This window comes from Anomaloglossus baeobatrachus, chromosome 4 (assembly GCF_048569485.1).
Source record: "Anomaloglossus baeobatrachus isolate aAnoBae1 chromosome 4, aAnoBae1.hap1, whole genome shotgun sequence".
In the NCBI taxonomy this organism is placed as follows: domain Eukaryota; kingdom Metazoa; phylum Chordata; class Amphibia; order Anura; family Aromobatidae; genus Anomaloglossus; species Anomaloglossus baeobatrachus.
This window is the reverse complement of record NC_134356.1, coordinates 441,791,426-441,814,713: the sequence shown is the minus strand read 5'-3', so window position 1 is coordinate 441,814,713 and position 23,288 is coordinate 441,791,426. Positions and strand designations below refer to the sequence as shown.

The 23,288-nt window shown below is 47.0% G+C and overlaps 1 protein-coding gene across 4 annotated transcripts in view; it reads right to left on the bottom strand.

The window, feature by feature from the left end:
- Positions 1 to 23,288, bottom strand: part of VPS13C (vacuolar protein sorting 13 homolog C) — a 492,503-nt gene that overhangs the window by 306,794 nt on the left and 162,421 nt on the right. For all 4 annotated transcript variants that reach the window (XM_075345525.1, XM_075345526.1, XM_075345527.1 and 1 more), the window contains 3 exons: positions 18,107 to 18,243; positions 15,433 to 15,559; positions 1,190 to 1,307 (listed from right to left, as the gene is read on the bottom strand). In XM_075345525.1, coding sequence (XP_075201640.1) covers positions 1,190 to 1,307; positions 15,433 to 15,559; positions 18,107 to 18,243 — 382 coding nt within the window. The remainder of the gene's footprint in view (positions 1 to 1,189; positions 1,308 to 15,432; positions 15,560 to 18,106; positions 18,244 to 23,288) is intronic.

Genomic DNA, 23,288 nt, shown 5'->3' with positions numbered 1-23,288 from the left:
TAGGACGGAAATAATACAACAGATGTAATCCTTTGGAGACAGAGCCATTTTTTCTGCCCTCTTCTCAAATGAGCTGAGAAGTAAAAATCCACATGGGATGGAATTAAACAAAAAAAAAATCCACTTTGTTCATATTGCAGTAAAAAATTACCTAGTAACTTTTTCTACATGCTAACAAATATAAAAACTTGCAAAAGGTTTTTGTTAGGACTTATTTTTTATTAGATGACCAGTAGTTTTTAAATGGAACGATTTTTGGGTCCATACAACTTTCTGTTCACCTTTATTCCATTTTACTTTTCTTTCTGTTCACCTTTATTCAATTTTACTTTTTTTTTTTGGGGGGGGGAGGAGGAAGTGATTCAATCAAGAGAAAAATAAACCAAGAGAGCAATATAGCCCTTTTGGCTTTATTTCACATTTTGGCATTCACTGCATGGGATAAACTAAGATAGTGTCCTTTTAAGTTTAGACGATCAAACACACGTCAATATTAAATACATTGTATAGTTGGTTAAAAATACTCCTCATATCGCTCTTTATGGATACTACCTTCCTTCAAACGTTCTCATAAAGGGATTTACTCAGCTTTTGTTAAACATCTGCTTGTTATTTCATACCAAGACAATGGCGTCAGTCCAGATACCTACTTTTGCTGAATGGTATATAGAAACTGTAAATATTTGCCTTATGGAAGAACGGTCTGCAGAACGTTCAGGCAATACTGCACAGCTTCTACAACTGTAGAGAATATAGATCCTGTTTCAGAATTCCCCTAAGTTTCAACAACAATTTTTTAAAAGAAGTTTTGCATGAGGCTCTACTTCATCATTTGTGCACTATATGTGTGGGATTTTTGTGGCTTGATTGCAGTTATATGTCCTCTGTCTTGGTTAACATTATTTTCCATTACAATTCACATACTTAACTCTCCTTTATAATTCGATCATTCCCCACATTACGCTTTCTTCCACCACCCCCGTTATGTGGATTGGGAAGGTGGCGGGTGCAGAACGAGTGCCACCCAACCCAGCACCATTAATGTAGTGAGCACATGTGTCATACATTCATGGTACTTGTCATCAAGGGTTAAGATTTCTTACTTTTCAGTCATTGAAATGTCAAATGGGCAATGTGAAAGTATAAAAATAAGCTGCATAAAAAATCTTTATTTATTAATAACCCTTACCTAGGCATTCGACTGTCTTGCTCTACCATGGCCTTTGAAAGTTCGACCTCAATATCTAGAGGCTGCAAAATGTGAAGAGATGATGATTTCTGCCCACGAGCAGTCTTCCAGTTTTGGCCTGCAGAGGAATATAAACGTTAATATGGAATACCAGTAAAAAGAAAAATAATGCCTTTCAAATCAGAAATCAATCTCTAATTTTAGATGATATTTAAAAGGGGGTTTCCTCACAAAGTTCATTTTAAAGTTGATTTTAATTAGCAGATCTTGAAATAATAATTTCCACATTTCCATGTGTTTAAAATAAATAAATAAATAAAAAAAAAATGATCGTGTGCTGAGATAATCTTATATATGTGTTCCTGCTATGTACTGTGTAATTACCATGTCTGACCGTACAGGGACATGGTCTGATCATACCACATCTCCTGCTGCCGGGGAAGACACAAAAGCGTATAAAGACAATACAGCACATGATCACAGCTGATTCGTTTTGGGAAATAAAACATTTTCCCAGCCTGTTTTTAAAAAATGTTTTACTGCAAAGAAAGAATTATTTGTGATCCCGTGCTGTAATGTTTGTATACTTTACTTCCTTCCCGACCCAGGAGATGTGGTATGATCAGACCATGTCTCTGTACAGTCAGACACGGCCATTACACAGTACATAGCAGGGAAACATATGTAAAATGTCCCTGTAATGATATAATCTTCTAGAACACATCCAATTGTGAAACGAATGATTATTCCAAGATTTATCGATTAAAATGAACTTTGTTAGTGGGAAAACCCCAGACGCTTGATTGCAGTAACTTAATACCAACAGGAAGTACTCTCAGTGAGATAACTAAATGACAGAACATGACCCAGAGAAGTTTTACAGTCTCTACCACTGCCTATTTATAATATTATATACACACACACATTATGTAGTTAAGATTTTTCCTGGAGAAAAAAAAAAGGAATGATCGCTGGACCACTGATATTAAAACGAGCATCTGAAAAGAAGGGAATTTTGTTTACTTACCGTAAATTCCTTTTCTTCTAGCTCCTATTGGGAGACCCAGACAATCGGGTGTATAGCTTCTGCCTCCGGAGGCCACACAAAGTATTACACTTTAAAAAGTGTAACCCCTCCCCTCTGCCTATACACCCTCCCGTGCATCACGGGCTCCTCAGTTTTGGTGCAAAAGCAGGAAGGAGGAAACTTATAAATTGGTCTAAGGTAAATTCAATCCGAAGGATGTTCGGAGAACTGAAAACCATGAACCAAAAGAACAATTCAACATGAACAACATGTGTACACAAAAGAACAAACAGCCCGAAGGGAACAGGGGCGGGTGCTGGGTCTCCCAATAGGAGCTAGAAGAAAAGGAATTTACGGTAAGTAAACAAAATTCCCTTCTTTGTTGCTCCATTGGGAGACCCAGACAATTGGGACGTCCAAAAGCAGTCCCTGGGTGGGTAAAAGAATACCTCGATAAAAAGAGCCGAAAACGACCCCCTCTTACAGGTGGGCAACCGCCGCCTGAAGGACTCGCCTACCTAGACTGGCGTCTGCCGAAGCATAGGTATGCACCTGATAGTGTTTCGTGAAAGTGTGCAGACTAGACCAGGTAGCTGCCTGACACACCTGCTGAGCCGTAGCCCGGTGCCGCAATGCCCAGGACGCACCCACGGCTCTGGTAGAATGGGCTTTCAGCCCCAAAGGAAGTGGAAGCCCAGAAGAACGGTAGGCTTCAAGAATCGGTTCCTTGATCCACCGAGCTAAGGTTGACTTGGAAGCCTGCGAACCCTTACGCTGGCCAGCGACAAGGACAAAGAGCGCATCTGAACGGCGCAGGGGCGCCGTGCGAGACACGTAGAGCCGGAGAGCTCTCACCAGATCTAACGAGTGCAAATCCTTTTCACATTGGTGAACTGGATGAGGGCAAAATGAAGGTAAGGAGATATCCTGATTGAGATGAAAAGGGGATACCACCTTAGGGAGAAATTCCGGGACCGGACGCAGAACCACCTTATCCTGGTGAAAAACCAGGAAGGGGGCTTTGCATGACAGCGCTGCCAGCTCCGACACTCTACGGAGCGATGTAACTGCCACTAGAAATGCCACCTTCTGCGAAAGACGTGATAAAGAGACATCCCGCAGCGGCTCGAAAGGTGGTTTCTGAAGAGCCGTTAGCACCCTGTTAAGATTGTAAGGTGGGACTATGTGGCAAACTCCTTGCAGGAACGTGCGGACCTGCGGAAGCCTAGCTAGACGCTTTTGAAAAAATACGGATAGCGCCGAAACTTGTCCCTTGAGAGAGCCGAGAGACAAACCCTTGTCCATTCCGGATTGAAGGAATGAAAGAAAAGTGGGTAAGGCAAAGGGCCAGGGGGTAAAACCCTTATCAGAGCACCAGGATAAGAAGATCCTCCAAGATCTGTGATAGATCTTGGAGGACGTTGGTTTCCTGGCCTGTCTCATAGTGGCAATGACATCTTGAGATAACCCTGAGGACGCTAGGAGCCAGGACTCAATGGCCACACAGTCAGGTTGAGGGCCGCAGAATTCAGATGGAAAAACGGCCCTTGAGACAGCAAGTCTGGGCGGTCTGGGAGCGCCCACGGTTGACCCACCGTGAGGTGCCACAGATCCGGGTACCACGACCGCCTCGGCCAATCTGGGGCGACGAGAATGGCGCGACGACAGTCGGACCTGATTTTGCGCAGCACTCTGGGCAGCATCGCCAGAGGAGGAAATACATAGGGCAGTCAAAACTGCGACCAATCCCGAACTAATGCGTCCGCCGCCAGAGCTCTGTGATCTTGAGACCGGGCCATGAATGCCGGGACCTTGTTGTTGTGCCGTGACGCCATGAGATCGACGTCCGGCGTTCGCCATGAGATCGACGTCCGGCGTTCCCCAGCGGCGACAGATCTCTCGAAACACGTCTGGGTGCAGAGACCATTCCCCCGCGTCCATGCCCTGTCGGCTGAGAAAATCTCCTTCCCAGTTTTCTACGCCCGGGATGTGAACTGCGGAGATGGAAGCTGAGGCTTCCACCCACTGCAGAATTCGTCGGACTTCCTGGAAGGCTTGACGACTGCGAGTACCGCCTTGGTGGTTGATGTATGCGACGGCAGTGGCGTTGTCCGACTGGATCCGGATCTGCCTGCCCTCCAGCCACCGATGAAAGGCCAATAGGGCTAGATACACTGCCCTTATCTCCAGAATATTGATCTGAAGGGATTACTATCGGAGTCCAGGTTCCCTGAGCCCTGTAGTGGAGAAAAACCGCCCCCCACCCTGACAGGCTCGCGTCCGTCGTGACCACAGCCCAGGTGGGGGGTAGGAAGGATTTTCCCTGCGATAGAGAGTTGGGAAGGAGCCACCACTGAAGTGACGTCTTGGTTGCAAGGGAAAGAGAGACGTTCCTGTCGAGTGAAGTCGACCTCCTGTCCCATTTGCGGAGAATGTCCCACTGGAGTGGCCGCAGATGGAATTGCGCGAAGGGCACTGCCTCCATCGCTACCACCATCTTCCCCAGGAAGTGCATGAGGCGCCTCAAGGGGTGTGACTGACCCCGAAGAAGAGATTGCACCCCTGCCTGCAGCGAAAGCTGTTTGTCCAGCGGTAGCATGACTACTGCTGACTGAGTATGAAACTCCATCCCAAGGTACGTCAGTGATTGGGTCGGTGTCAACTTGGATTTTGGGAAGTTGATGATCCACCCGAACTGCTGGAGAGTCGCCAGAGCGACTCTAAGGCTGTTTTGACACGCCATCTGAGAGGGTGCCCTGACCAGAAGATAGTCTAAGTAGGGAATCACCGAGTGGCCCTGCGAGTGTAGGACCGCCACAGCAGATGCCATGACCTTGGTGAACACCCGTGGGGCTGTCGCCAGGCCGAAAGGCAATGCCACGAACTGAAGGTGTTCGTCCCCGATGGCAAAACGCAAAAAGCGTTGATGTTCGGGTGCGATCGGCACATGGAGATAAGCATCCTTGATGTCGATCGATGCTAGGAAGTCTCCTTGTGACATCGAAGCGATGACAGAGCGGAGAGATTCCATCCGAAACAGTCTGGTGCTCACATGTCTGTTGAGCCTCGGGGGGCGGAGATGTTCTGAAGAAACGAGTCGAGGGACGAGAGCTGAACTCTATCCTGTAACCGTGAGACAGAATGTCTCTCACCCATCGGTCTTGAACATGTGGCCACCAGGCGTCGCAAAAGCGGGAGAGCCTGCCACCGACCGAGGATGCGGTTCGGGGATGCCGAGAGTCATGAGGAGGCTGCCTTGGAAGCAGTACCTCCTGCGGCCTTTTGGGGGCGTGACTTGGATCGCCACGCATAGGAGTTCCTCTGGCCTTTCTCCGGCCTGCTGGACGAAGAGGATTGGGGCTTGGCGGAGGGACGAAAGGACCGAAACCTCGATTGTATTTTCCGTTGCTGAGGTCTCTTTGGTTTGGACTGGGGTAAGGAGGAGTCCTTTCCCTTGGATTCCTTAATAATCTCATCCAATCGTTCACCAAACAAGCGGTCGCCAGCAAACGGCAAACCGGTTAAGAACCTCTTGGAAGCCGAGTCTGCCTTCCATTCGCGCAGCCACATGGCCCTGCGGACTGCCACAGAGTTAGCGGATGCCACCGCTGTACGGCTAGCAGAGTCTAAAACTGCGTTCATGGCGTAGGAAGAAAAAGCTGACGCCTGAGAAGTCAAAGACGCAACCTGCGGAGCAGAATTACGTGTGACCGCATTAATCTCAGCCAGACAAGCTGAGATAGCTTGTAGTGCCCACACGGCTGCAAAGGCCGGGGCAAAAGACGCGCCCGTGGCTTCATAGATGGATTTCACCAGGAGCTCTATCTGCCTGTTAGTGGCATCCTTTAGCGATGATCCATCTGCAACCGATACCACAGATCTAGCCGCCAATCTAGAGACTGGGGGATCCACCTTGGGACATTGAGCCCAGCCCTTGACAACGTCAGAGGGGAAGGGATAACGTGTGTCAGTGAGGCGCTTAGTAAAGCGCTTGTCCGGAACCGCTCTGGGCTTCTGGACAGCATCTCTGAAGTTAGAGTGATCGAAAAACGCACTCCGTGTACGTTTAGGGAACAGAAACTGGTGTTTCTCCTGCTGAGAAGTCGACTCCTCTACAGGTGGCGGCGGGGGAGAGATATCTAACACCTGGTTGATGGACGAGATAAGGTCATTTACTATGGCGTCCCCTTCAGGTGTATCAAGATTGAGAGCAACGTCAGTGTCAGAGCACTGAGCTGCGACGTCCGCCTCGTCCTCCAGAGAGTCCTCACGCTGGGAACCCGAGCAGCGTGAAGAAGTCGGGGAAGATTCCCAGCGGGCCCGCTTAGCCGGTCTGGGACTGTGGTCCGGGCCGGAGTCCTCCACGTGAGACCTAGGGCCCCCCCTGGGAACGTGCTGCGGCGCGGACAGAGAGGGGCCTGGGGGTGAAGATCCAACAGGGCCCGGGACCTGTGTAGGGACCGGTCTGGACTGCAAAGCTTCCAGCAGCTTGGCAGACCATTTGTCCATGGACTGAGCCACGGATTGTGAGAGTGACTCAGAGAGTTTTTCAGCAAAGACTGCAAACTCTGTCCCTGCCGCCTGGACAGGTAGAGCAACGGATTCTACCTGAGTCGAGGGGCCCACTAGTGACCGAGGCTCCGGTTGTGGAAGTAAAACAGGGGTTGAGCATTGCTCACAGTGAGGGTAGGTGGAACCCGCAGGTAACTTAGCCGCACAAGAGGTACAGGTCGCAAAATAACCCTGTGTTTTGGCCCCCTTGCTCCTTGTGGACGACATGCTGTTGTCTCCTAGGAGAGTGATCACTGAGGGTATATGGGAAGGGTATACAGCCCGACCGAACAGAAATATATATAAATATATATAGTATCTATTCCGGCACCCTAAGGGGACCAGCACCGGGTGACCGGTGTGGCTTACCGACCGCTAAAAAGCGGAGTGTGTGTCCTTCAGATTCCCTGCCTTAGGTCTCCCAGCGTTACAGAGCTCTTTCCAGGAAAACTTCCACAGGCAGAGTGCCAAAAAAATGGCTGCCGGAGCTCTCAGGGGAGGAGAGAAGCCGTGGGCGGCGTTAGAAAAGTACGGGAATCTGGAGTCCCCACAGTGATCAGTGAGGGGGGGAGGAACATACAGGATGCCCTGGCCCTCACAGCCGACGTCAGGTCGGCAGTCCCGCCCTTATCCCTGATAGACAGGTCCGGGGGCGGGAGTTCTGCTACTAGGCCGCAATTGAAGCCGGGGCCTAAATTTAACACCGCGGCCGACAAACAGGCGCGGTGGCGCGGAAGTCCGCCGGCCGTCACAAATAAGCAGCTGCTGCAGCGTCCGGGATGTAGGCGCTCCATGCACATCCCTTTATGGGGGTACAGAGTACCTTAGTGATGCAGGGCCCGGTCCCTGAGGATTAACCAACTCTTGTCCGACAGATTCCCCCAGGGGCTGCGGAGGGAGCACGGTCCCAGTGAATGGATGACCGCTCAGGATCCCACTTCTCCCAGAGCCGCAAAGGGATGGTGAAGGAGACGGCATGAGGCTCCTGCCTTTGTACCCGCAATGGGTACCTCAACCTTAACAGCACCGCCGACTTAGTGGGGTGAGAAGGGAACATGCCGGGGGCCCCGTGGGAGCCCACTTTTCTTCCAACCGATATAACTAAAATGAGAAGCTGAGTGGATGTGTGCCTCCTTCCACACAAAGCAAAAAACTGAGGAGTCCGTGATGCACGGGAGGGTGTATAGGCAGAGGGGAGGGGTTACACTTTTTAAAGTGTAATACTTTGTGTGGCCTCCGGAGGCAGAAGCTATACACCCGATTGTCTGGGTCTCCCAATGGAGCGACAAAGAAAAATCCTTAAGCTAATCTGTGCTCTATTGTCATATAAAACATCCATCTAGCATACATTATTCTTTTTTGTTTTCTAACTTTTGTTTCTCTTGAATTATCCCTTTATTTTTTGCAGTTACTTTATTTACATGCAGCTCAACCAAACATTACATCTTCGTATGCCAAACCTCACAGTCCGAGCTGGCACCACCCAGCCTCAGTATCCAGACCCACCCCCTGCACACTTATTGGCTGTCAGTATTCTGCCCAGCACTGACCTCTCATCACTCCAGCAAAGATGGGCACATTACTACATTATATGTGCGGTGGATGTGAGGGGAATGTGCTGCACAGATGAGATATCACTGCTCTGTATATCCAATCATTGGTAGTACAGAGCAGTGATCCTGCTTCTCTCATCTGTGACAGCAGAATCATCTCACATCCACCGCACATATAATGTAGTAATGTGCCCATCCCTGTCCCCATAATATAGTAATGTCCCCAAGGCCGCCATCAGGGTATTACTACTGTGCCTGGTGTAGGGGGCCCGGTGAAGAGAGGGGGCCCGGCCAGGACCGGGGTAAATACTTATCTTTAGCCTCAGGCAGGACGGGCCCCTTCTCTTCACCAGGCCCCAGTCACAGCAGCAGCAGAGGGGCCACGCAGCGTCGCCTCACTACCAGACATGACTAAGTTGCATGCGAAGGGGCGGAGCATGCAAATTAGCCATGTGCTGTAGTGGAGGCAGAGTCATTGGAGCAGAGCAGAGCGCGTCATCGCTGGGCCGTGCAGCAGGAGGTGAGGTCATCACTCTGAGACCTCATTACACTCCTGCTACAGCGGCTGAGGTGACGAGGACGCGGCAGCCAGCGGGGACAGGTAAGCGCTGTGAGCCGAAGATGATCGCCGGGGGAACCCGCTGATCTCTGCTGGGGGGGGGGGGGCGCCGATCTCTGCCGGCGGGGACGCTGATCTCTGCCGGGGGGGTTTGGGGGGTTACGCGCTGATCTCTGCCCGGGGCCCGCGCTGATTTCTGCCGGGGGGCGCTGATCTCTGGCCGGGGCTCGCGCTGATCTATGCCCGGACCCGCACTGATCTCTGCCTGGTGGGAGGGGTGGGCACGCTGATCTCTGCCCGTGGCTGCCCGCCGATCCCAGCCCCTGTCTTGCTTCAGCTAGATCAGGGGTGGGGAACCTCTGGCCTGTGGTCTCCTGGCCTCTCTCCTGTGGGCCGCCTCGCCTCTCTCCCGTGGGCCGCCTCGCCTCTCTCCCGTGGGCCGCCTCGCCTCTCTCCCGTGGGCCGCCTCGCCTCTCTCCCGTGGGCCGCCTCGCCTCTCTCCCGTGGGCCGCCTCGCCTCTCTCCCGTGGGCCGCCTCGCCTCTCTCCCGTGGGCCGCCTCGCCTCTCTCCCGTGGGCCGCCTCGCCTCTCTCCCGTGGGCCGCCTGGCCTCTCTCCTGTGGGCCGCCTGCCTCTCTGCTGTGGGCCGCCTGCCTCTCTGCTGTGAGCCTCCTGCCTTTCTCCTGTGAGCCTCCTGCCTCTCTGCTGTGAGCCTTCTGCCTCCCGTGTTGCTGTGAGCCTTCTGCCTCCCGTGGTGCATGAGCCCTAACAGCTAGTCAGGAATATAATCCTCCATCCGCAGAAGGCAGGCATCATCATGGCGCGGCGGAGGATTCAAGGTGGAAGGCAGCAGGCGGCAAGTCCCCTGGCCTGGAGGCTACACAGTAAGTCAAGGCCCGGAGGCCGTGGGTTGTCTTTGGCGGGCGGCTCCTCGGTGTTTAGAGCAGGCGTCTGTTAGGGTCGGGGGCACCCAACATTCTGATACACTGCTGCTGTATTTTCCTAAGTAGATTCTTTGCTATTAGCCAGGCTGTGATAAAGAATCTCCTTAGGAAAATACTTCAGCAAGGCCTTTGTATCAGAGAATGTTTGGTGCCCCCTGCCCTAATAGCCAGGCTGTGATAAAGACTCTCCTAAGGCTGCGTGCCCACGATCAGTGTTTGCAGCGTTATGGATGTAGCCTGCTTCAGCTGCGTCCAAAACGCTGCAATGTACAGTATAAGCACAGTGCATGGGATGTGTAGAAATCCTGTGCCCACTGTGCATGCACAGCCCACAGCAATAACTGACCTGCGGGGCGGCTTTCTGAGGCCACAGACTGTCAATTGTTTGCTGTGGAGTCGCATAGGGAGAACACAAGCAGGAGACCGCAGCGCACCGAACCCTGATCGTGGGCACGAGCAGCTGCGTTCTCCTGCAGAGGAGACTTGTCGCCGCACAGGTCAGGATGCCCATCCGTTACACATGGAAGATACATAAAAATCTGTTAACGGATCTGTCCTCCATAGACTCCCATGGTAAAGAAACGGATGATTACACAACATGTGGACTCAGCCCAATTCTGCCTTATGTGGCATTTCTTGCTCACAACCCTCCTCCGCTCTCATTAAGAACCATCAGTTTAAATCTCAGCTTAACACTCCGTGCATGGCATGGACACAGATCTCCGGACCTGCGTCCTCATATATGCTCTGAGGCTGCTGAGGTCAGGTCAGGAGACCCATGGCCAGTCCATGTACTGCGGTCCAAGTGTAGACCGGTTTTCACAGACTGCTGAATGAGCCTTAAAGTGAATCTGTCAGCAGGTTTTTTCTCGCCCATCTGAGAACAGCATAATGTAGAGACAGATACCCTGATTCCAGCGATGTGTCATTTACTGGGCAGTTTGCTGTCATTGTGATTAAAATCAATGTTTTCTCTGCTGCAGATCTAGCAGTTATACAGAGCTCATGAATATGCTAGACTACTTGCAGCATGCCAAGTAGTCCTGTAATGATAATCTCCTGAGAATTAACCAGTGATGTTATCAAAACTACACCAAGCAGCCCAATAAGTGAAAATCGCTGGAATCAGGATCTCTTCCCCTATGTTAGGCTATGTGCACACAGTGCGTTTTTCTCGGCGTTTTTGCGCGTTTTTCGGGTGCGTTTTTGGCCTCAAAACTGCATGACTTTGCTTCCCCAGCAAAGTCTATGAGTTTTCATTTTTGCTGTCCCCACACATTGTTTTTTTTTAGCTGCGTTTTTGTGGTGCCACAAAAACGCAGCATGTCAATTATTCCCGCGTTTTTCACTGCGCTTTTCATCCATTGAGTTCAATGGGATGTTGAAAGACGCAATGAGAAACGCAAATAGCTGCGTTTTGGTGCGTTTCTAAGACCAAAAACGCAGCTATAAACGCAGGAGGTGGGTAGTAAAGTGACGTGTACAGGAAGAGGATTCCTTCTGTCAGTATATACAGAAGCGTGAATCCTCCCGGTACCGTCACCGTCGCTTCCACCTCCCGTCCTGTGCATGTATGCTGCCGTGCGGCGCCATGTCTGGGCGGGAGGTGGAAGCGGCTGCAAAAACAAAAGTTAACAGTAGAAAAAAAAAAAAAAGTTATACTCACCTGTCTGCAGCCTCCCGGTGCCATGCCCGCTCCCATCTCCTCTCACGGTATCGCCACCCAAGCTCCGGCTGTGTGCAGACGGCCGGAAACCTCCGATGGATGCAGGACCTGGCGATGGATCACCTGATGCAGTCACCTGACGCATCAGCTGATCGTAAGTATCGCGGTGACGCGGGCGCCCGGCCGGTATCAGCGGATGCGTCAGGAGACTTCATCCCTGATTACCGGCAGCTGCTGCAGCGATCGGACGGGATCAGACTCCAGCCCCATTGCTCCAGGAGCTCCCGGTAATCAGCACATAAGTGAGTATTATTTTTTTTTTTTGCACTGATGCATCAGCTCATTGTATAATCGGCTTTTATACAATCAGCTGATGTGTGATGGGATTCAGGCACTTGATCCTGACACATCATCTGATCGCTTTGCCTTCCAGCAAACCGATCAGATGATATTGGATCCAGATTGGACGGCGCGGGACCCTGACCCAGGATTACTGCGGAGGGGGGTTTATTTCAATAAAGATGGAGTCACTAATTGTGTTGTGTTTTATTTCTAATAAAAATATTTTTCTGTGTGTTGTGTTTTTTTTTTATCTTTACTAGAAATTCATGGTGGCCATGTCTAATATTGGCGTGACACCATGAATTTCGGGCTTAGGGCTAGCTGATAATATACAGCTAGCCCTAACTCCATTATTATTACCCAGCTAGCCACCCGGCTTCAGGGCAGCTGGAAGAGTTGGATACAGCGCCAGAAGATGGCGCTTCTATGAAAGCGCCATTTTCTGGGGTGGCTGCGGGACTGCAATTCACAGCGGGGGTGCCCAGAAAGCATGGGCCCCCTGCACTGTGGATTCCAATCCCCAGCTGCCTAGTTGTACCCGGCTGGACTCAAAAATTGGGCGAAGCTCACGTCATTTTTTTTTTAAATTATTTCATGAAATTCATGAAATAATTTAAAAAAAAAGGGCTTCCCTATATTTTTGGTTCCCAGCCGGGTACAAATAGGCAGCTGGGGGTTGGGGGCAGCCCGTACCTGCCTGCTGTACCCGGCTAGCATACAAAAATATGGCGAAGCCCACGTCATTTTTTTTGTTTGGGGGGGCAAAGAAATCCTGCATACAGTCCTGGAAGGAGGATGCTGAGCCTTGTAGTTCGACAGCTGCTGTCTGCTCTCCTGCATACACTATTGGATGGAGGATGCTGAGCCTTGTAGTTCTGCAGCTGTCTGCTCTTCTGCATACACTAGTGGAGAATGAAGAACACATTGAAGAAGGAAATGACATCAGACCTTTTTTTGTTCACTGATAAAAAACGCATAAAGACGCAGTGAGCAAAAACGCAGCAAAACGCAGCAAAAAAACGCACCAAATCGCGTGCGTTTTTTGCCGCATTTTTTCGACGCAGGTGCGTTTTTGTGCGTTTTTAGCGGCCAAAAACGCACAAAAACGCAGCGTCAAAAAGACGCACTGTGTGCACATAGCCTTATGCTGCGCTCAGATTAGGTGTTAAAAACCTGGTGACAGATTCCCTTTGAAGGGGTTGTTAGGTCTAAATCCACACATCAGCATTATCACAATTTGGTTTCAATTAGTTTAAAAACTGTATGTGACACATTCCCTTAAAGAAAAAAAATAGATATATGAAAAATAAATATATACCAAAGAAGTTAGCTTTAAAAAAAAAAAAAGTTAGAGTAGAGTAGAGTAGGGCCCTGCCAAGAGTCCACCTTGTTGTGGTGGCAGGCTTGCATAAATCTGATGGCCAAAACAAAATCTGATGGCTGCGTGTGTGATACGGTGTTCAATGTGAAGGGTTAATGTGTGATTGATGAGGCTGTAGTGCCAAAGTGAAGTTATTCCAAGAGTGGCAGTGGGACTGTGGAAGATTCACGGGGCGGAGGCGGAGCTGGGATGGAGCCTCAAGGAGCCCCGAAATTTTGCCGGTATGGGGCCCCGAAATTCCTAGTGGCAGCCCTGAATGTCCCCATTCCTTGTGCCCATCTTGTAGTAATGTGCCCTTGGGCTCCTCTTCTTGTAGTAATGCTCTGTCCTGTAGAATTGCCCCCTAGTCTGCTATTCTTCACACACACAAAAAAACCCAAACAAATCCTTCTCACCTGTCCTGCTTCCCTCGGTGCCCTATGTCCTGCCTCTTGTGGCTGCAGACCCTTCTTGCTGATCGCGGTCTCTGCAGGGGGCTGTGCAGACAGCGCTTTATATCAGAGGACTGATTTCCAGGTATTGTACAGGGATGTGCTCTATATGCAGCTACTCCAGTAATCTGCTGCTGGCTTCTGATTGGCCGGCAGCTGATCGTAGCTGTATACAGAGCTCGGCTCTGCAGAGCGCCGGGGAATCTGTCATCTGAAATAAAGTGGTGACTGCACAGCCCCCTGCAGAGGCCAAAATCAGCCATTGGCCTGCATGCCACAAGGAGCATCAGGGGCCGCAGCTGACAACGCTTTATATCAGATGACACATTCACGGGCGCTCTGCAGAGCAGAGCTCTGTATACAGCTACTGCAAATGATCCGCTGCTGGCCTCTGATTGGCCGGCGGCTGATCATAGCTGTATACAGTGCTCCCATCTGCGCAGCACCAGTGTATGAGTTATCTGATAGACAGCGCTGACTACACGGCCCCAGTACAGGCAGAGTTCAGCAAGGGGGCCATTAGCCTGTGCGCCGCCAGCAGCATTGGGGGCTGCATGCAGCAAGACCTCTGCACTGTGGGATGTGTGGGAGGGTGCCGGGGAAGGGGGCGGGGACGCCACGCACTGTACCTTACCAGCAGGGCGGCTACATGACGTCGGCTGTGATGCCCATCGACAAGGTGAGCATAAGCTCCTGCCCTGTCGTCGTGACATCACAGGAAGCAGGAAAATCACGGCAGGAGCGGTCACATGGCCGCTCTGAGCTGGGGGAGAGGGGCTGAAAGCAGGGCAGGTAGGTAGTTACTATCTACTTACCTGCCCCAATATAGCCCAATAGTGTAATGACAAAAAAAAGGCAAAATAAGCCAGATACCCCCTTTAAAGGATTATATTTTCATTGTGACATGGAACTTCAAAGTACGCACACAAGCCTCATCACTTGTGCACACGCTGCAGTTTTTGAGTTTGTTTGGTTTTTTTTTTGTTTTTTTTTAGAAATTTGTATCTTGAAGCCAAAGTCAATGAGATTTCTGAAGTGCTGTGCTAATGCTGCGTTTTTGTTCCTAGCGGATTTGGTGCAGATTTTGATGCAGGAAAAAATAAAATCTGCAGCATGTCAATTGTTAGGGCATTTTTTGCTGCGTTTTTACACCCTTCTAGCCATTGATTTCACACACATAAAATGCACCAAAACCGAATGTGGTTTTTGATACATTTTTCTGCCAGAAGTTGCAAAAAATTTCGGTACCAAATCTGCAGTGTGTGCACAGTCAAATAATGGGAAAAATCTGCATCCAAATCGCATGGCAAAAACGCACCAAAATTGTGGCAAAAACATGCGTTTTTGTTGCTCCGTTTTTCCTGCCAAGAGATGCACGAATAGTGCAGACATTTCTGCACCAAATCCTAATGTGTGAACACAATGCACTCCTGAAAATGTTCATTTTTTTATTCTTTTAAAAAAATGACAAATGTTTCCAGAAATGTAGGTCTTTTTAATAGGTGTGACCAATATGCTCATTTTTATCATCTTTACAAAGGAGGCATGATTATAGAACTCTCTGGATGGGGTCTTTAGGCTGATCTGCATCAATACGAAGAGGGTGTTGCTCACACATTAAAAATTTGCATATTGGGAGCACAAAAGGTCCAAATATCTGGAACCAGATTCCAGATTTTAAAAAAGAAAAAAAGCTAAGTACTCAGGAGAGCCGTCGGAATAAATTAAAGGCAAAAACTGGCCACCTTTCATTTGTTGACAGGTCCTCTTTAATATAGACTAAACTATACCTGGTTTGCTGAACAACATTTGCACTTTTTTGAGTTGAACATGAAATTTATCATAGGCTTTATCCATCAGCTCCTCCAAGGATGAAGATCCAACAGTTGGAAGAGAACCTTGCTTAATACTATTAAGCTGCAAAAAAAATGAAAAAAGAAAAAAAAACCCATCAGATCCTTAATAAATTATTTCACAAAATATATTTAGCGATTCACAGGTTACTAAAAAGGTAACACTCTTAATACACCATAGTTCAGCTTAACAACCCTAGCGAAACATCCACTTAAGTGGTCAAAGGTTTCGCCACATTAGTCTTCAAAATACATTAAACATTTTTTGTAATACAGTGGAACCTTGCTGAACGAGAACAATCCGTTCTGGGAGTGAGCTTGTTAACCAAGTTACTCGTTCAGCAGAGCAAGATTTCCCATAGGAAATCATTGCAATGCTGACAATTCGTTCCACAATGTGTTAAATGTCCCATCCTGGTCCCCTATTCTATCATTCCACACATGCACAAACACACGCAAACACACACAAACACACAAGCACATGCACATATTATATGCTCACCTTACCTTCCGTTCTATCGCCGGTCTCCTGGGACTTGCTGTTGTCCGGTGCGGGACGTGTATCAGGTAACCATAACGACGAGGGCAGAACTTCCTGCCAGAGCGCTGACTTCAAAGGCAGAGCCGCTGGCCTCTGATTGGCCAGTGCGCTGCCTTTGAGTAGCGGTGACAGGAACCAGGAAGTTCCTGCTTCGTCGCTATAGATGCTGATGCCTGGAGTGGAGCGGCGCACTACAGGACCCAGGAGACTGGCGATGAAACGGAAGGTACAGATATTATATGCTCACCTTACCTTCCATTCCACCGCCGGCCTCATGGTACTTGTAGTTTGCCGCAATGTACCCGGGAACTACAAGAACCATGAGACCGGCGGTGGAACGGAAGGTAAGGTGAGCATAATACTCTATGTGTGTGCGTGCGTGTGTGTTTGTGCATACATGTGTGTGTTTGTGTGGACTGCAAGTGCAGGTTAGAGCGCGGTGGATGTACGGAACCGGAAGTGTGTGCAGTGAGGATTTCGCTCGTACAGCAAAGCTTTTTCGTAAAGCGGGTTACAAATTTACAGAAAGCTTTGCTTGTTAAGCGAAATTCTCATTAAGTGGGTTACTCGTTAAGCGAGGTACCACTGTAACTAAAACTTAAAAGGTTATTCCCAACTCCAAGAGCCTATCCCAGTATGTAGTAGGTAAATCAAAAAAGGCCTGTGGAGCCTCTGTTAGGAGTCTCAACACAGAAAATAAACAGATATCCCTCTGGGAAGGACCTAGCCACAGATATCTGGCTCCACAGACCTTTTTTGATTTGCATAATTCCCAGGGGGCAATGCACCTAGGATTTCACTGTGTTGAGTGCATTTACTGGCTGCCGGCAGTGTTTTCTCTGGCTGGTCTCCCCGAGATCAGTGATCGTTTAGTATGTAGTAGGTGTAAAATAGTAATATTATTAGCAAATACCTCCAATTAGAAATGTAGTATAGTTCTCCTGATATAGTCATGTCTCTTACCTCATGTGCAAGGCATTACAGCTTAGGGATCCATAGTTACGACCACTAGTGACAGTTAGTTGCTTGTGGTCGTAACCATAGATAACTAAGCTGCAATGCCCTGCACATGTGGTAAGACACATGACTATATCAGGAGAACTATGCTACATTTCTAATTGGAGGTATTTGCTATTATTCAACCAACTACATATTGATTTAGAATTTTTGAGATGGGAATACCCCTTTAAATATATAAATACAGTAGTATGTTGATTTGTAGAGAACATAAAATACTGGGCAAAGTATTATCAATGCATGTGTGGACATCTTTGGCTGGTCAGGTAAAGACTGCAAGCTCTGAATGACCAGTACTAATGATGCATCTAAAAAGTACGGTTACAGATGGACAATGAAATTTTTGCCACCTAGTTGAACCTATTGATCTTGTGTGTTTAAAGTTCTAAAGGAACACAAAACACGAGATATGTTCCAATTATCTTCACTCCATGCTAACAGTCTTCAGAATGAAAGAACTTGCACAACAATCAATTACCTGTCATTTATGCACAGTATCCCTTTAAGTGGCCTTGCCAGGGAGTCCTCCAGAAAGCAAGGGAGTCATCTATCTTAGCAGAAATGATTAGTAAACCATCCAGGTTCAATTAACTGACCTGATGATTTTCCACAAGCCACAAAATGTTAAGATGTCACAGATACTGTTACAAGTGATTATAGATAATGCTACTACAAGGGATGATGACATGTCCATTCAAACAACACATATGAAGCTACGGTTATGGAAAACATGTACCAAGCCTCTCAGTGTCCAGAAATAGCGAAGACTGGATTTTGTTCTCACATAACCTGAAAACATCAATAAGACCGGGTGATCTAAATTTAGCATATAAACCTTCTAAAATTAGATACAGATAAGGTTATTTAACACCGCTGCAACCACTAAGCATGTGTCATCATAAAGAAGGACCAAATTATTTTTAGCAACCTATTATATCAAATCACTAATGTAATCTCTACAGAAAAAAAAAAAAAAAAAAAAAAAAAAAGTAATTTTATGGAGAAAATATTCAAAGAAAACCTGCTGCTTGGACAAAATGTCGCAGTGCATACCTGCAAACTACCAAAATCCACAACGAGAAGGTCGGTCTTTTCATGATAGAAGCCAGACTTTGGGATCAATAGGTAAGATGGTTGCAAGTTTATTTGTAAGTCGAGAACTTTCCGAGTTTCAATTATGTGAGAAAGCCCTAGAAAAAAAACAAATTAAAAAATAGTAAACTTTGATAAAAGCATTTGTAATGTCTAAAATAAAATAAAAACAGACAAGTATCTCATGAGAAAAAGTCACAGTCCCTTAGTTGTAACCGGCAGAGTTGTGTTTGATGATCATAAAATTATTATGAATCCATTATTATATCACATAACATTTCAACATTAAAGTGAATCTGTTGCAAGGTTATTGCAACCCAATCTGGGAGCAGCATAATGTAGGGAGAAACAGAGACCCTAATTCCAGCTTTGTCACTTACTGGGCTGCTTGCTGCAGTTTTAATAAAATCTCTTCTCTGCTGCAGATCTACCAGTTCTCTGAATACAGAGCTCGATATAATCCCGCCAACACTACTGTTTATTTTTTGTGTCTCGAGCTGACGTTTTGAACGGTACCATGTTTGCGCAGATGCTACGTTTTGATTGCCTGTTAATGAATTTTGCGCAAAATTTGCGGCAACCAAAAAAAGTAATTTTGGTGTTTGGAATTTTTTTGCTGCTATGCTGTTTACCGATCAGATTGATTGATTTTATATTTTGATAGATCGGGCATTTCTGAACTTGGCAATATCAAAGATGTGTATAATTTTTATTTTAACCCTTTTATTTTTAATGGGGCGAAAGGGTGGGGGATTTGAATTTATTTTTTTTAATTTTTTTAAAATTTTTATTTTACTAGGTCCCTTAGGGGACTATATGGATCAGCAATCTGATCGCTCTGCCATATCTACGGATCACAGCTACAGAGCTGAAATCTGCAGATATGCTGCTTTACTTTCATTTGGATTTGGAGGAAGAGGGCTGAATATCTATGATGAGGGGCTGTGGTGATTGTGGGCCAAAGCTTACTCTGATGTCAATCTTCTGCTTGAAGAAAGAAGCATAGTCTTCAGCTGAGATGAGAAAAGAGGGAGGAGGTGCTAAGGGATGGAGGAGAGCGTTGAAAGTGTTGAATAGCTGTTTGGCTTGTGAAAGGATATGAGAAGTAGGTTTGTTTTGCAGCAGTGAGTGTGGACTTGAAAAGTGGTGAGGGGTGCTTTTATATGCAATGAAGTGCTCAGTGGAATGAGACATCTTCCATCTGCGCGCAGCAATTCTGGAAGCCCGTCTCCGTTCTTTAGTCTGACTCGTGTGCCAGGGTTGCCTGTTGATTGGGCGGGTTTTGGTGTGTATGAGGGGGGCAGCTGAATCGAGAGCTGCAGAGACGGTGGTGTTTTATAAAGTGACAGCAGCATCTGCATCGTGTAAAGAAGCAATGTCTGCAAGAGGGAGAAGGGATTGAGAGAGTGAATGTAAATCAAGGTGTTTGATATTTCTGCGAGGGTGTGAGTTTGTGGAGGGGGGGTTGCGTACTTGGAGAAGAGAGGGAAGAGAATGTGAGTAGGTTGTGGTCAGACAGAGGGAAAGGCGAGTTAGAGCGTTTAGATAGGGAACAGAGGCGAGTGACGATGAGGTCCAGTGTGTGGCTATCTTTGTGAGTAACTGCAGAAGACCATTGATTGAGGCCAAAAATAGATTTAATACACCAAAAGTGATCCTTTGCCTATATAGAAATTGGTATATATCATAACTTGAATATATTGTAATAATAACTAGTACAGAAAATATCAACATTTAGCATCTAGATCTACAGAGGATTTAATGCAGGAGAATTGGATTGACTTGTGAATTAAAACACTCACTCCCTTGAAATGCGTGGAATACATTGCATGATATTCATGACCTATCCACTTTCTGTTTATCAAGTGAACTCTTTTTTTCATTACCATTTGCATCTCACAAATACACTATATGGCCGTGTGACATTGCTTCAGATAAGTAGACACAGCACAACTTTTTGTTGCCTCTCCAAACCCTTGAACATTCCATACAATAATATTTATTGCCGATGCAATATTACTGGTCTTAAATATACAGTAAAGGAATGCAGCTGTAGTGTAAAGGCATATACACATGGATTTTCATCTCTAGTAATTAGCTGAACCAACCAAGTGATTAGTAAATTTGTCTATAACAACCATCATAACATAGTTGGAATTTCTCTAAGGCAGAGAGAAGTGGGGCACGGTAATAGTTGGAACCCCCATGTAACAAACAGTCATACATTTTGCATCATATTTAAGAAATGGTGTAAGAGGATGGTCCCCACTTGTTGAGTTCAAGGCAAAAAGAATAGAGCCACTGGTGCTTAACAACTTTGTACCATATTTCCATAAGAGAATGAGCTATATCATAACATACCAACTAGAAGGCTTTGCGTGGGGTTATCAACCCAGGGCAATGCAGTATTTGGAGTTCAAAGAAATGGGCATCTGCCATTGTAACAACACGCAGTTTATTGGGGGTACATCGTACAATACGGTATCTCCAGGTTTCTCAAACTTTTTTATATCAAAAAACCGTGCTCTTGTTTGCTGCACTACTGATGAAAAATCTGGAAAAGTGAAGACACTGATGCCATCTATGATGAGCTCCTTAAGATCACTGGCCCTTCGAAGGATAGCGTCTTTGTCCTTAAAATGCAACAGCTAAGAAGGATGAGACGTGAAGCTGCGCCAGGCAGTAAGAGAGCCCTTTCAATTGTGAAGAATGGAGAGAAGGCATCCTTTCCCAAGACCTTTGACAACAATGTTTCGAAAATAGTTGCAGGATTGCGACCCTCTGCCTTTTCAGGGATTCTCACTATGTGCAGGTTATTTCTGCAAGACTTTACTAATCAGCAGTGAGATGTTGTGGACTGCTTTGCCAAGATCATGGTCAAGGAAAAAAGCATATCTTCAGCAGAGATCAGGCACCTCTCTAGCTCCCCCATGCTTTCATTAACTTTGTACAGCTCTTGTTTAAAACCAAATATGTCTGCCTTCAGTCTTCCCATTTTCACACTCAGTCTATTCAGGGTAGAGTTGCAAGCATTCACAGCCAGTAGTACATAAAGTGTGGGTTTAATCAGCAAAGACCCTGCACTAGCAGCATCCACCGCCATCTCTCCCCCATCAGGGCACTGCATGGAATTTGATTGTTGCTGCACGAGGCAAGCAGCAGCCATCTTACTTACAGAGGTCTGGGCTGACAGGTCTGTCTCCATCTCCCCATTGCTGGTATCAGAAGGAGAAGTTTGTTTGGGTGACAGATGCACAAATCTCTTCAGTTTAGTCACAGCTTCAGATGCTCTGTTGCGGGAGGGTGTTTGAGATGTCGGCTCCACATTGGAAGGAGTCACCTCATGGATTGGCGGCTCGTTTTCTCCTTACTTGCTGCGGGTCATGACTGTAACTGACCTTACTGTCAGGCTGGGGCCACATGGTCATTAATGTGAGTGAATCGCATGACACTCTGCTCCCGCTCTGCTGGAATGTAAGCAACGTGTAATTCGACTGTCAAGCCACTGTGATGCGATCCTGCGAGGACAAAGCGGGCGCTGCGGAGGAGAGAGAGGGACTAATCTCTTATCTCCTCCATTATCAGCTGATGTGATTCTCGCACTGTACTTGCATTACACCGCTGTAATGCGAGTGCCATGCAGTGTTTCTCTCGCACCCACAGACTTGTCTGGGTGCGAGTGAAAAATCAGATTCCATCCGCAGCATGCTGCGATTGTTTTCTTGCTCCGATTAGGGCTGAGAAAAAAAAAGAAAAATCGCTCATGGGAGCGGCCCCATAGAGTAATATGAGTCCGGGTGGAATGTGATTTTTATCGCATTCCACTTGCTCCGTTTTACTCGCCGTGTGTACTCAGCCATAGGACTCCAGTGTCTCCAAAAGATACTAGAGTGATGAGTGGTCTGATGTAGCAGGATATTACTGGTAGCTCAGGATAAATCAGAATTCAGACTGGGAGCACGATCACTAAACATCTACCTCACATGCCGCTCAGGCCATGCCCCCCAGTGTTCATGTTTGCTTATGAGAAGCAACAGCTGGTCTCACTAAATATTGATATGATATACATTTATATGTTTAATCTCTCTTTTATTGAAAAATTAAGGTTGGTTACAATAAGCAGGGCTGCAGAACAAGGGAAACCCACAAATAGGAGACAAAAAAACAAAACAAAAACAAAAATGCAATAAAACATGACAGGCTTTGCATGGTTGTAGCCATATACAGTTTGCTACAATAAAGAACATTTAAGAACATTTATATCAATCTGGCTTGAACCATTATAAAAGTATAATATCCATAAACAGCAAAGATTTACCATTCATACCATAGAGGCACATAATGGTCAGTCGAAGGAAAAGAAAAAGAGAGAAAGAAAGAGGGAAGTAGACAAAGTGAATGATGACTGGGAAAAAGATCATGGGGAAGAGCAAGGAAGGGCTGGAAATAACTGGCAGGGAAAATCTAGGTCGAGTCTCAACTCGCCCCAAAGAGGGACCAAAGAGGGACCTGAAGTCCGGAGAACCCAAAAAAATGACCCAGGGACATGATATAGATTTTTATTCGTTTATTCACTTTGCATCTTGTTAGTTAATAAAAATAAACTTTAACACTTCTATTTTTGAAGCATTTTTACTTTTTATATTTATATATATATATATTTTTTATACTTTATTTTTATATAGTGCTAACATATTCCGCAGCGCTTCACATACATCAGGAACGCTGTCCCCATTGGGGCTCACAATCTAAATTCCCTATCTGTATGTCTTTGGAGTGTGGGAGGAAACCGGCGTACCCGGAGGAAACCCACGCAAACACGGGGAGAACATACAAACTCCTTGCAGATGTTGTCCTTGGTGGGTTTCGAACCCAGGACCCCAGTGCTGCAAGGCTGCAGTGCTAACCACTAAGCCACCGTGCCGCCGTACTTTGAAGCAGTTTATTTGTGTTTAAAACTTTTGCATAGTACTGCATATTTATGTAGTTTGAAAAGAACATTGATAATATATTATGATGCTGAGAAAAATCTATGAGGGTCGTATACTTACTCCTTGGCATCATCTAACTGCAATAGGAGCTCTACAGTAGACTTATGTACTGTGCACATGTCTTAGTGACCGTCATCTATAAATCTGTTTGC